The sequence below is a fragment of the Jaculus jaculus genome, chromosome 7 (assembly GCF_020740685.1).
Source record: "Jaculus jaculus isolate mJacJac1 chromosome 7, mJacJac1.mat.Y.cur, whole genome shotgun sequence".
Lineage (NCBI taxonomy): Eukaryota > Metazoa > Chordata > Mammalia > Rodentia > Dipodidae > Jaculus > Jaculus jaculus.
In genome coordinates, this window is record NC_059108.1 from 137,099,325 (window position 1) to 137,113,578 (window position 14,254).

The following is a 14,254-nucleotide window of genomic DNA, read 5'->3' on the forward strand; positions in this document are numbered from 1 at the left end:
GTGCGGAAGGTCTGATCCCTTCTAAGTATCCGGGAGACACAGAGTAGCTGGGACAAAGTACCCAGGATTAGTGCAGCTAGGGCTGAGGCTGGGCAGAAGCAAAGGAAAGAGGGCATGTGGGTGAGCTGAGAACAGCCACGCTCTGTCAAAGGTTCCATACTAAATCAACTATTGTTGGAGCCTGAGCCCTAACAGCCCCCCAGCCCACAATAGCCCTCATTTGGCTGCCTGTCTTCAGTAAGACAAGCAAACAAATAATATTGAAAAGCAGAGAAAGGAGACGCATTCAACGTGGCCACACTGGAAAGCAGAACAAAGAGGTCGTGGGCAGCCCTCTCCCCGGCCCGTCACGACGTTCTGACACGACCTGCGGGCTGACTTGGCAGCTAAGGCGAAGGCTCAGCTAAGCGGTCCGCTCTTCTCACTGCCTCAACTCCTGTCTCTCCTGCGAGGCCCTCAAACCTTTTCCATAGGCAGGTCCCTTCCCTGGCAGGCGTCAGGGGCTCAGCCTTTTTCTCTTCCTAGCATGAGGTTCCCAAGAGAAATTTTAGTATCTTGGGGTTTATTGTTTTAATATTGTGATCACTGAAAGGAAAGGCCTCAGTGTCACTTTCAGAAGACCCTCTGTCCTGCCAGGGCAGCGACACGGCCACCGTGGGCCTTCCCTCTGCCAGTGGCCTTGAACTCGCAGCGATCCTCCTGCCTCTGCCTCCTGAGTGCTGGGATTAAAGGCGTGCGCCACCACGCCCGGCAATTTCCACAATCTTTCAAACACTCTGGTTTGGCCCAAGTTGTGCTCCTTTCCCTGGGCAGACTTCTTGCAGACTTCTCTTTGCTCTTCCTCACGTAACTCTGTTTTAAATTCCACCCTTGCCTGAAACCCATCTCACATGGCACATCCTTCGATAGGCCTTTGCTAGTCACCCTAACTAGAAATGGTATCGTGATTTTCAAAATCTCTTATGCATCTTCTTAAATTAAACTTATGCTACAGTTACTTACATTTCTCCTGAGTTTGGTCTTAACCTATTTAAAAGAAGAAAGCATGTCCTATCATTATGGTGGCAAAAGTTATTAAATGAGTCTCTTGCCCTGGTTTTAGATTAGCCAACTCTCCTTAGAAAGGAAAGAGAAGATGAACTACAGATGGCGGAGGGTTGGTGGTTAGAACGAGGACTGATTTCATTTAGGCCCCGATGTTATACAGGAGCACAATAATAAAAGTTCAAGGTCAGTTTGAGCTACATAGCCCCTGTCTCAGAAATCCAAGGGCTGGGGATATAGTTCAGGGGTAGAACACTTAACATATGCAAGGCTCTGATTTCAGTCTCTCACCACACTCACATACGCACATACACACACCACACCACATCACACCACACCACACACACACATCACACACACACACCACACCACACACACACCACATACCACACACACCACACACACATACCACACACACACATCAAACACACACACACACACACACACCATACCACACACACACCACATACCACACACACCACACACACATACCACACACACATCAAACACACACACACACACACACCATACCACACACACACCACATCACACACACACCACATCACACACACACCACACACACACACATACACACACATCCCGCACCACACAAATTGAGAATGGAAAAGGAGGATTGGCTAAGATGAAGCACTCATATTTTATTGGCAGGGGAAGAAGATGGGACAACTATTCTGAAAAGAGCATTTTAGCAGTATTTCCTCTGAAACTTAATGTATATTTGCCCTGAGACCTGAAAATTCTGTTCCTAGAATTTTATGCCTGAAAATTCAAAGTATATGTAGTTGTTTATTGGAGAGTGGGAAATCCCCAGGTAATAACAATGTTCTCAGGATTAAGCAATATACTTAAACAGCATAAGTAAAAACTTTTTTGTTATTATGTATGAATTATACCTTCAAAGAGAGGATGTTTTTCCCGAGCATCTACCTAGAAAACTATGCTGCCAGTCCCTGTGCCCCCGTGAGGCACGCGGGGAAGAACGCTGCCACCACCGCTCAGACGTCCAGTCGTCCGGTCTTGTGATGGCCATAAAGAGCCAAAGAAAATAAAGGCCTATTTTATCTACTCCAAGAAAGTTGGCAATGTGGTGCCTCTGGATTTTCAAATGACTAATTTGAAAATGGCCAACAGCAACAAATGGTTATTTTGGGAGTTTATTTTTGTTGATACATGAAATACAAGCTCAAGGCAAAAAACACAAAGATCCCCTCTTCTTAAGAGGTACTTATCATAGTAAATGGGACTGTTGTATTATAGTCATTTTCATCAGCATGTTAAATTCTATTAAAGCAAGTTACGTAATTTAGAATTTGAAGAATACTGGTTATTTTGGAAAGCATTGTATTTCAGTATGTTCTTTTCTTTGCCATCATAAACACAAAGAGCTTCTCTTTCAAAATAAAGTGAAAAGAAAACAAGATAATAAAAATAGAAAGTATAAAAATGGAAGTGAGATTGCATGTTTTGATTAAAAAATCAATCAATAAAAAACATTATTAAATTCCCCCGCTAAATTAAAAAGCTTTCTTAGAAAAAAACTGTGCAAATACAGACTAGATCTCATCGTAGATGTTGTACCTGTTATAAATTAGATTCTTTTTTGAGCAACGACCTTGTAAAAAAATGATATGCTATGTGTACAAGTTTGCTTATTTTTGTTGAAGGTTATAATGCATTAAATATTTATTGAGTATCTATTATTTTCTTTGGAGGAGGGATTTCAAGAACATGGGACAAGGCCATTTCTGTGGGATCTTCAAGTCCAGTTGTGGGAAATAAAATAATGAATATTTGGACACAAGTATAAGACAAAATTTAAAGGAACCTTCCAGGCCATGCCTGGTTAGTTAATAATGCATTTTAAGACAATCATGCTTGGAATTTGAGGAATGATACAGGATTCTGTCCATTTCTTTCTCTCTCCCTCTTTTTGTCCTAATGATCTTTTGAGTGTTGATAAGTCCACTGACTTCTCTTCCTACATCTTGTTTTTAAATTTAAGATTTGATGATTATAATGCATGGTCCTTTTTTTTTTTTTTTTTTAAGTAGGGTCTTACTCTATCCTAGGTTGACTTGGAGCTCTGTGGCCTAGGCTAGTTTCAAACTCATGGCAATGCTCCTATCTCTGCTTCCTAAGTACTGGTATTAAAGATATGAGCTATCTCACTTGGCCAAAAGTAAATTGTAGGGCTGGTGACATGGGTCAGTGGGTGAAGTGAGGACCTGAGTTTGAATCTCTACACCCACTTAAAAGCTGGGCATGGTGGCATGTTCCTGTAATCCCAGTGCTGGGAAGGTGGAGACAGGATACTTAGGGTTTGCTGCCTAACCAATTTAGCCAAATTGGTGACCTCTACGTTCAGTTAGAGACTATTTCTTTGGTATAGACCTTGACCTCTGGCCACTACACACATGTGCATACATGTGTGCTCACACATATTACATGCTCATGCAAGTCACATGTACATACACGAGCCAACAAAGGCAAATTACACTGGAAGCTTGATGACATGAAGATCAGCCTTCTGTCTGGCTCCTCTATGCAATCTTGTTTCTAATGCCTCAGAATAATCACTCTCCATGTCTCGTGTTTCCTTCCATAATTGTTACTGCCTTTGCATTTCTTCATTTTAGATTCCAGGCACTGATTTTCTGCTGTGGAATATGGGGACTTAACTCTTTTCCAGCACTTTATCCACTCACATTTCTCTCCAACACACCCTTCCACTCTCTGTAGTAGTTTCAGGACACATTTGATCAAAACTATATTAAAAGATGCAGTTGCCTGCAAATAAATTAATAAATAAAATTTAAAGAATGTGGTTATTATAATTCAGCAGATCAAGAATTCACTGTCAGGCTGAGAGATGGCTTAGCAGTTAAGGCATTTGCTTGCAAAGCCAAAGGAGCCAGGTTTGATTCCACAGGACCCACATAAACCAGATGCACAAGGGGGCGCATGTGTCTGAAGTTCTTTTACAGTGTCTTCAGGACCTGGTGCATCCTTTCTCTCTCTCTTAAATATATATATATTATATATATATATATTTATATATATACATATACATATATACATAGATAGATAGATAGATAGATAGATATAAGTATTTTACAAAAGAATTCTTTGTCTTCCTCATGTAACTTGGTTTCTTCAGGAGCTATCTGCCCCTTTGTGTCTTTTTATTTGCATAGCTTGGTTGGAAGGGAGCTCCTGCTAAGTCTTCCTATGCACTTCCAAGTTCTATAACGCGCCTCTCAAGCCAGCCATCTCTGCACTTTTATAAAAACATCTATACTTAACCACGAGTTAGCAGTCAATCCCCGCATAGCACAGTCATTTTTAAGAGACTGGGATCACAAACTTACTTATCTGGCTACATTTAATTGGTCAAATAAATTTATTGGTGGCAAAGCTGTGAAGGTGTCAGCTGCTCAGGACTGTAAACCAACCTCCCTCTTCTTGACACCTGAGGCTGGCAGTCACCTGTACACATGATAATAAAATTTAATTTCTTCTCTCTCTCTCTCTCTCTTTTTAAACAAGGTGTGGTAGTTTGAATATAAAGCGTCCCCCATAGCATCATGTGTTAGTGATTGAGCCTCACGCTCAGTGTCCAGCTGGTGGCAATTTGGGAGGTGGGGACTTGGTGGAGGAGGTGTGTTGCTGGGTGGGCTTTGGAGTGTTGCATCCCCCTGCCAGGGCCAGCGCACTCTGGCTGCTACGGGTAGCTAATGTGCAAGATGTCATGCCCAGCCTCTGCTTTGCCCTGTTTCCTGCCATGACGAAATTTCCTCTTGAAACTGTAAGCCGCAGATAAGCCCTTTCCTCCCATCAGCTGCTTCTGCAGCTGTTCTGTTGTTTTTGCTCAGCAATGAAAGTTTCACCAGGTCTCCTAGCTCGGCTGGTCTAGAGCTCCCTATGTAGCCAATGATGAACTCCTCCTGTCTCCACCTCCCAAGAGCTGGTCCTCCAGTTATAGGCATGCAAAGCCACACCTGCTTTATGCAGTGCTGGCGGACAGAACCCAGAGCTTCCTGCGTGCTAGGCAAGCACTCTACCAACTGAGCCACATCTCAAGGCCTATCCTTGTTCATTTTTTGAGTCTTAAATATTTATTTAATTGAGAGAGAGGCACAGAGAAAAAGAGGTAGAAGGAGAGAGAGAAATTGGTGTGCCAGGCCTCTAGCCACTGCAAACAAACTCCAGACACATGCACCACCTTGTACATTTGGCTTATGTGGGTACTGGGGAATCAAATCTGAATCCTTAGGCTTTGCAGGCAAGCTCCTCAACTACTAAGCCATCTCTCCAGCCCCATCCCCTTTTTTTGAGGTAGGGTTTCACTGTAGCCCAGGCTAACCTAGAACTCACTGTGTAGTCCTAGGCTGGCCTTGAACTCATAGTGATACTCCTACCTTTGCCTGTGAGTGCTGGGATTAAAGGCATGTGCCACCACACTGTGCTACCCATCCTTATTTTTTATTTTTTAATATATTTTTAAATTTTTTATTTATTTGAGAGCAACAGAGAGAGAGAGAAAGAGGCAGATAGAGGGAGAGAGGGAGAATGGGCGTGTCAGGGCCTCCAGCCACTGCAAATGAACTCCAGACGCGTGTGCCCCCTTGTGCATCTGGCTAACGTGGTTCTGGGGAATCGAGCCTCGAACCGGGGTCCTTAGGCTTCACAGGCAAGTGCTTAACTGCTAAGCCATCTCTCCAGCCCATCATCCTTATTTTTTAAAAATATTTCGTTTATTTGAGAAAGAGGCAGATAGAGAGATTGGGCATGCTGGGGCCTCAAGTGACTACAAATGAACTCCAGACATGTGTGTCACTTTGTGAACCTGGCTTTAAATGGATACTTGGGAACTGAACTCAGGTCCTTAGGCTTTCCAGCCAAGTAACTTATCTGCTGAGCTATCTCTCCAGCCCCCATTTTTAGGTTTTGAAACATAGTTTCCTTCTCTTCCTATAGATTGCCTACAGTATTTTTTAAAAAAAACTTTTTATTTATTTATTTATTTGAGACAGAAGGAGGCAGACAGAGAGAGGGAGGGAGAGAGAGAATGGGCATCCCGGGGTTTCTAGCCACTGCAAATGAACTCCAGATGCATGTGCCACCTAGTTCATCTGGCTTATGTGGGTACTAGAGAATTGAACCCCAGTTCTTAGGCTTTGCAGGCAAATGCCTTAGCTGCTGAGCCATCTATCCAGCCCCCCAAATATATATATATATATATATATATATTTTTTTTTTGGTTTTTCGAGGTAGGGTCTCACTCTGGTCCAGGCTGACCTGGAATTAACGCTGTCATCTCAGGGTGGCCTTGAACTCATGGTAATCCTCCTACCTCTGCCTCCTGAGTGCTGGGATTAAAGGCGTGTGCCACCACGCCTGGCTCAAATATTATTTTTTAAAAGTACTTTTACTTTTTATTTATTTACGATGGAGGCAGAGGAAAATAGGTAGAGACAGAGTGAGAGAGAGAGAGGAAAGAGAGAAAGAAAGTGCATACAGGCATACCAGGGCCTCCTGCCACTGCAAATGAACTTTAGACACATGCTCCACCTTGTGCATGTGGCTTCACATGGGCACTAGGGAACTGAACCCAGGTGTCCGGCCTAGTGTATGTTTATGGTCCTGTGTTCCACATCTACAAGGACTACATTAGATGTTCAATTAGGAGATCTTAAACTAGGACAAAAGCAAGCAGTTGGAGAAGACACACTCACGAAGAAGCTAGAAGGGAACGGAAGTGGCAGACATGAGCACTGAGCATGCTGAGGTGTAAATCAGAGGAAACGAAAGAAAAAGGGATGCTTTTTCATCTATTGAAAAAAATCTGGCTGGCGAGATGGCTCAGCAGTTAAGGTGTTTGCCTGTAAAGCCTAACGACCCAGGTTCAGTTCCCCAGTGCCCATGTAAAGCTGGACGCACAAAGTGGCACATGCATCTGGAGTTCATGTGGAGTGGCTAGAGACCCTAGTGAGCCCATTATCTCTCTGTGTGTATCTCTCTCTGTGCTTGAAAATAAATAAAAATATAAATAAAAACAATCTGCTTATAGCCTGTCTCCCATGGTGGTTATAAGGTCTTTCAGATATGAAGCAAGCCATACTTTCTGTTTCTCCTTAGCATCATCTGGTGTGTGTACGCATACATTTTCTCTACAAAGACAGACTCCTGTAAGCCTTTGTACTGGGCATCCAATGGCACACTGGGGCTTGAGGTCTCCAGAGTCTCAAGGAACAGTGAATTCGTTCAAGAGGCAGCCGGTCGAGCTGGTAGCTGGACACCAAATACTAGCAGATGTCTGACGTCCTTTTCTCAGGCAATGTCATTTACAACCCTTTAATTTCAGTTTCACCTTTTCAACTCTCTTTCATTCCAAAAATGTAAAAAGAAATAAAGAATTTTTTGCTTGTCCTACTCACAGTAAAGTTGGTCCACTGACTACTCCTCCAAAGGCATCTTTGTCAATCGCTGTCAGGTGTTTATTCTTATTCAGGTAACTGGAGGGGGAGAGAGGAAATGGATTAGGCCAATTTAAGCAGTCATACCAAATTAGAATGATACTAAAATAAAATGTGATCAAAAGTGCTGCAGCTTTTATTTTTTTAAAAATTTTTATTTATTTACTTTTTTGGTTTTTCAAGTAGGGTCTAACTCAGGTAGACCTGGAATTCACTCTGTATTCTCAGGGTGGCCTTGAACTCACAGCAATCCTCATACCTCAGCCCCCCGAGTGCTGGGATTAAAGGCGTGCACCACCATGCCCTGCTTTTAATTTAGAAGACATTTTACACTGTTCTGGTTTAAGGTCTGATTATGACAGGAGCCTTTGAAAATGAATTATGTCAAGTTCGCATATCTACATTTCAGCACTTGTCCAAATTTCCTTCTTTTCCTGTAAAGGGTATTTTAAAATTTGTTTTAAATATTTTGTTTTTATTTATTTATTTGACAGAGAAAGAGGGAGGGAGAGAGAAACACACACACAGAGAGAGAGAGAGAGAGAGAGGGAGAGAATGGGCACACCAGGGCCTCCAGCCACTGCAAATGAACTCCAGATGCTTGTGCCCCCTCTTGTACATCTGGCTAATGTGGGTCTTGGGGGATCAAACCTGGGTCTTTTGGCTTTTCAGGCAAACACCTTAACTGCTAAGCAATCCCTCCAGCCCTGTAAAGGGTATTTTTGATTCTCTTTAATACCAGATGATTTGACTTTTGCTTCTCAATAGTGACCACTATTTCTGTGTGTGTGTGTGTGTGTGTGTGTGCGCGTGCGCGCACGTGCGCACGCGTGCATGCCATGCTGGTTATGTGGAGATCAGAGGACAACTCTGGGAGTGAGTCCTTACCTTCTGAATATTTGGGACAGGGTCTCTCTGTTTTTGTCACTCTTTGCCAGGCTAGCTGGCCTACCAACTTCTATGTGACTTGCCTGTCTCCATTCCTTTCTCACCCTTAGGTGCACCGAGATTACAGACAGGAACGCTATAGCATCCAGCTTTACATGGATGAAGGGGACTGGAACTTGAGGTCCCCATGCTTGTGTGGCAAGCGTTTTCCCATGAAGCCATCTCCGCAGCCCTGGGTGTGGAGACAGAGTGTAAATCAGGAGTGGATGGTGGTGGCGAGGTGGCGGGTGGTGGTGGGACTGGCAAGGACGCAGGTCTTTTCTTTGAATAGGGTCGCCAGATTTTTATCAATAAAACTATACAATGCCAATTTAATTTGAATTTCAGGTAAATAATGAATATTTCTTACTACTAGTATCACCTGTGCAATTTCAAAACATTCATCTATGAAAGCATTATCTGTTGCTTATTTGGTATTCAAAGTTAATTAAATGGAGTACATTTTATATGACAGCCCTAGTTTTGGTAGTAGGGTGGTATTTAACTAAACAACAGCAGGTCCCTTCTCTGAGGGGTTTGATGGGCATGTTGATCTTCCCATTGTGAAAACAGTGGGTGCTGAGTGTATAATGTATTTGAGGCAATTTAAGTCACCGAGTGGTTTTGAAACAAAATTTTCTCCACATGCATAAGTGTCCAAGGATTTTAAAATTGGCTGTCTTTTTCCACCCGTAGCTTTTTTAGAGAACAGGATTATCTAAAATGAAATAAAGTGCATGTATTTTTGTTATAAATGATCCCAATTTATGCATTTTAAACAACCCAGCAGCATACTGTAGCCAATTTAAACACTAGTGAATGACCAGAGGATTGATGGAAGATGAACAGAGACTCTTCAGGGCGTCTGCTTAGATGTAGATAATGCTCTCATTACCTTAGCAATAGGATTTGTTCTTCCTGATAGAACAATCGTAAGGTTAATAACTTTAGTGCTACATGAGGACTTTCAGTCAGACCTCTTCCTCCAGGGCCCTCCCAGAGAGCAGTCCCGCTAGTTAACTGGATCCAGGTGTATCTCTACTGGAGCAGTCTCAGACCACTGGTATCAAACAACAATGTGGAAGAGTTTTATCAGCCACCCCTTCTGAGCATGATGAGGAATTAAACAAATGACATGTAAGGACTAGGACTCTAGGCAAAGAGTCTTTGCAAATTTAGATTCAGTTATGAGTTTTTAATTTTTAAAAATATAAATGTTGAGAACTACTTTATCTAAAATTGTTCCAATCCCTCCTTTACACTCCTCATTGTCTTCATGGCATTATCAAAATATGTAACTAGGGCTGGAGAGATGGCTTAGGGGTTAAGCGCTTGCCTGTGAAGCCTGAGGACCCCGGTTCGAGGCTCACCCAGGACCCACATTAGCCAGATACACAAGGGGGCGCATGGAGTTTGTTTGCAGTGGCTGGAGGCCCTGGCGCACCCATTCTCTCTCTCTTTCTGCCTCTTTCTTTCTCTCTGTCTCTCTCAAATGAATAAATAAAAAAATTGAATAAAATTAAAAAATATGTAATTACCTGGTTTATTTGCTAACTTGCACATTGTACCCCTCTAGTCAGGATAAAATTTCTGTCTTAAAAATATTTTTATTTGGGGGCTGGAGAGATGGCTTAGCGGTTAAGCGCTTGCCTGTGAAGCCTAAGGACCCCAGTTCGAGGCTCGGTTCCCCAGGTCCCACGTTAGCCAGATGCACAAGGGGGCGCACGCGTCTGGAGTTCGTTTGCAGAGGCTGGAAGCCCTGGCGCGCCCATTCTCTCTCTCTCCCTCTATCTGTCTTTCTCTCTGTGTCTGTCGCTCTCAAATAAATAAATAAATAAATAAAGTTAAAAAAAATTAAAAAAAAATATGTTAAAAAAAAATTTTTTTTATTTGGGCTGGAGAAATGGCTTAGCCATTAAGCGTTTGCCTCTGAAGCCTGAGGACTCCGGTTCGAGGCTCAATTCTCCAGGACCTACGTTAGCCAGATGCACAAGGGGGTGCACGCGTCTGGAGTTCGTTTGCAGTGGCTGGAGGCCTTGGCATGCCTATTCTCTCTCTCTCTGTAGCTCTCAAATAAATAAAAAATGGACAAAAAAGTTAAAAAAAAAGTATTTTTATTTTCTCCAAGCAGAGAGAGGGGGGAGGGTAAGGAGTGTGCCAGGACAAGCTGCCGCTGCAAATCAGTTCCAGATACATGCGTTGCTTTGTGCATTTGGCTTGACATGAGCAGTGAGGAGTTGAACCCAGTCCATCAGGTTTTGTAAGCAGGCACCTTTAACTGCTGAGCCATCTCTCCAGCCTAAGTTCTATGTCTTGTTCATTGCTACATATCCAGTGCCATGTTCATTGCTGTATTGCTGGTTATGGAATGGGAATTATGAATGAGCAAATAAATAAATTGACATATCTTTCCCTCAAGACAGTAAGATAGATACTTTCAGGTTTCCAGGGTGATACTTTTTCTTTAAAGAAAAAATAATGAAAAATAATGGCTTAGTGGTTAAGGTGCTTGCCTATGAAGCCTAAGGACCTGAGTTCTATTTCCAAGGACCCATGTAAGCCAGATGTACAAGGTAGCTAGCATATGTGTCTGGAGTTTGTTTGCAATGGCTGGAGGCCCTGGTGTGATTATTCTATCTGCTCCTTGCCTCTCTCAAATAATAAATAAATAGAAATTTTAAAAAGTTAAAAAGATCAAAAAAGGTCTTATCATGTGAAGAAGTGACATTTGGCCAATTGACCTTCCTGATGGCAATGAGGAGTCAGGGAGCTGGTTTAGAGTTAAGCCCAGACATAGATTCTGTAGATAGGGGCTGGATATACAGGTTCCAGAGTGTGTTGGTCAGCTTTCTGTAACAAAGTAACTGATATAATCAATGTAAGTATATAAAATGGCTTACTTTGGCTCACAGTTTTGGAGGTTTCAGTTCATGATTATTTGCGCATTGTTTGGAGCCACATGACATGTGGCAGAGGAAGCTGTTTATCTTATGATTATGAGGAAGAAGGGCCTGGAGTCCCAAGATTGCCTTCAAAGGCATGGCCCCAATAAATTAACTTCCTCTCACTAGTTTTCACCTCTTAAAACTTCTTGCCTCTACCAATAGCACCTGTCTGAAGACCACAGCTTTAGTACATGAGCCTTTGGGGACAGCCTAGATCTGAACTATAACAGAGGGTGTTATAACATCTGATAATTTCTTGTTTGTTCAGACATCTAAGATGCTAAAGCAGCAGATATATTTCCAATGGATTGCTGCCATGTAAGTTTCCAATTGTGGTATTTACTTCTTCATACTTTGATTCTTCCAACCCCTTACATCCATGCAAATTCTTCATTCAGTCATAGCTAGAGAGGGTAAGAAAACAACTGGAGAAATGATCTTGAAGAGCACAATTTTGTAAAATTACAACCAAGTTGGGCATAAGGACCATGCTGGTTTGAACTCTTTCTGTGTTCTTTGGAACCCATAGCCTACAGACTGTGTTCTGCTCATGATTGAAAATCAGAGCTGGTAAGCTCATCCCAGGTTTTTCTCTTCATCTTTTCATAAGTGAAAATATGCTTACTCTAATCATTAGAAATTATTGTAAAACTAAATTATTGCTTGTCCAACTCTACAGTGTTTTCATCTGATATTTAATATGCTCCCAGGGATGAGGAGACTGGGTGATAAGCATTGTAGTTTACCAGAAATGCTGCAGAAGACTTCAAGCTGGGAAAGCCAGCCAGAGTCCAGGAGGGGAAAAAGAATGTAGCTTGAGGTGCAGCCAACGTGAACGGAGATGAACTGGTCTTGCAGAAGGCTGGGCTCTTGGCCACCAACATGGTTGTTGAGGTACTCAGCCACTTAGATATAATTAGGTGCTTAAAAATGAACCCATCACTCTGCCTTTTGCCATTTTTGTCTTGAGACAGCATTTTGCTGTGTAGCCCAGGCTGGCTGAGAACTCATGCCCTTCTGCTTCTGCCTACCTGAGAGTGCCCTTTGCGTTGTTAAGAGTAACCTTGTTTAGCTCTGAATGATGGCTTCAGATTTCTCCTCCCACATTCCATCTGGAACTAAGGGAGTCAGGTGAAGAATGATAGATTCAGAGGCTTTAGCCTCCAGGAAGAAAGTACTCACACCAGCCCAAATCATCTCAGAACATTTTTTGAGAATTTTTTTTTGACAATGATTTACTCTGATTCCTCTGGAATGCATATGCTATAAACAGCTTGGGTAAATCAATCACAAATCTTGGTAGGATAAATGGAAACCTATTCTAGACAGTGATTATTTTATAGGAAGATGAGTATACAACATTCTTTATAAGGAGAAGAGCATAAAGGATTTTAAGATTCATGTCTTTGAGTGCTTAATCCTCAGTTGGTAGGGCTGTGCAGGAAGTTTGTAGAACCTTTAGGAGGTGGACCCTTGCTGGAGGAAGTGTGTCACTTGGGGCTGGTCTTGAGGTTCTTTATTTTCCACTTTTTAGTCTGGCCCCGCTTGCTGTTCTGCCTCTCTATGTTCTCCCTCCTGATGTGATGATGTGTCACTGACTGTTTGCTCCTGCCACCTTTTCCCACCATGATGGATCCTCCCTTCTAGAATTGTAAGCTGAAAAGAACTCTTTCCTCCCCTAAGCTGCTTCTGGTTGGATATTTTGTCCCAGCAATAAGAAAGTAAGATATATCTTAAGCAATAAGAAAGTAAAGGCATATCTCACAATTAGGCAAGAACAATGCAGTTGAAAAATGGTGATGGTCAGGATTGAGGTGGGAAAAGTACCAAATTGACATACTCAGTATTATGTGTAGTGTATTTGTGTGCACTCTCTGTTGACTCACTGTTGACACAAAGCTGTCTTTCAATGGACTTGCTTGATGAACACATGAAAGCCTGGTTTCTGGATAAGTTAAAGACAGGGAAGCCCCCATGCAGCATTTAGGTGGAAATGCTCTGTGTTGAAGTGAGGCATATGATATGCCTCGGTGAGGGAACTTGCAATTGCTGTTGAGCTTTGGTCTCTGAGGAGTGTAAGGATATATTTCAGCTCTAAGATGGAATTTCAGCTTGTTTCTTCATAATTCTTTTATAGAGAAAACTTGGGTTGGCACCTGGTTATGTTGTGACCTTCACATGGGAACACTTCTATGAGGAACCGTGTTTCTTTCTCATGGCTCTATGGCTCTTTTTGTTCAGAAAATTACAGGGATCCACTGCTTAGCTCTCACATTAGTCTAAAGGGAAGCTGGATAGTGCTATGGAAATCCCATTGGCTGCAAAAATCAGGACACTTGTTTAAAAACAGTAACAGGTGAGAGAGTGCTCAAGATTTCAGTAAGCCTACGGAAAATAAAGCTATCCTTGGAGCATATCCTACAAGCTGTTCAAATACTCATGAGAAATAGTAGCCTGCTTAATCCCATAATCTTCTCTGTCGTCATCTTTTCCCAGTGCACCACGCTGTGGTGTGTTGTATCTAATCAGCTAATGTGTGATGCTAATTAGCACATTAATTGTGTTGACTTCCATATTCATAATGATTAGTGTCTTAGAAAGTTTCTTAACACATCAAAATGTTTTCCCCCAAATATTTACTGTCAGTCACTAATCCATTTGATTGATAATAGAAAATTCGATTCCAAAAATCAGACATTGTGTGAGACACAATATAGCTCCAGGAGATTGTGTAGAGCAAGGATGGGAAAAGAGGTGCCAGAGAACGAACTTGTGACCTGTGACCGAGAGCGAGCACTTCAACTTCTCTTGTACTGTTATTATTTCACGTCTGAGTGATGA

At 42.3% G+C, this 14,254-nt stretch overlaps 1 protein-coding gene across 2 annotated transcripts in view; it reads right to left on the bottom strand.

Annotated features, from left to right (window-relative positions):
• The window catches only part of Tshr (thyroid stimulating hormone receptor), a 126,224-nt gene that overhangs the window by 14,538 nt on the left and 97,432 nt on the right, over positions 1-14,254 (bottom strand). For both annotated transcript variants that reach the window (XM_004649366.2, XM_045154535.1), the window contains one exon: positions 7,503-7,580. In XM_004649366.2, the coding sequence (XP_004649423.2) occupies positions 7,503-7,580 (78 nt within the window). The remainder of the gene's footprint in view (positions 1-7,502; positions 7,581-14,254) is intronic.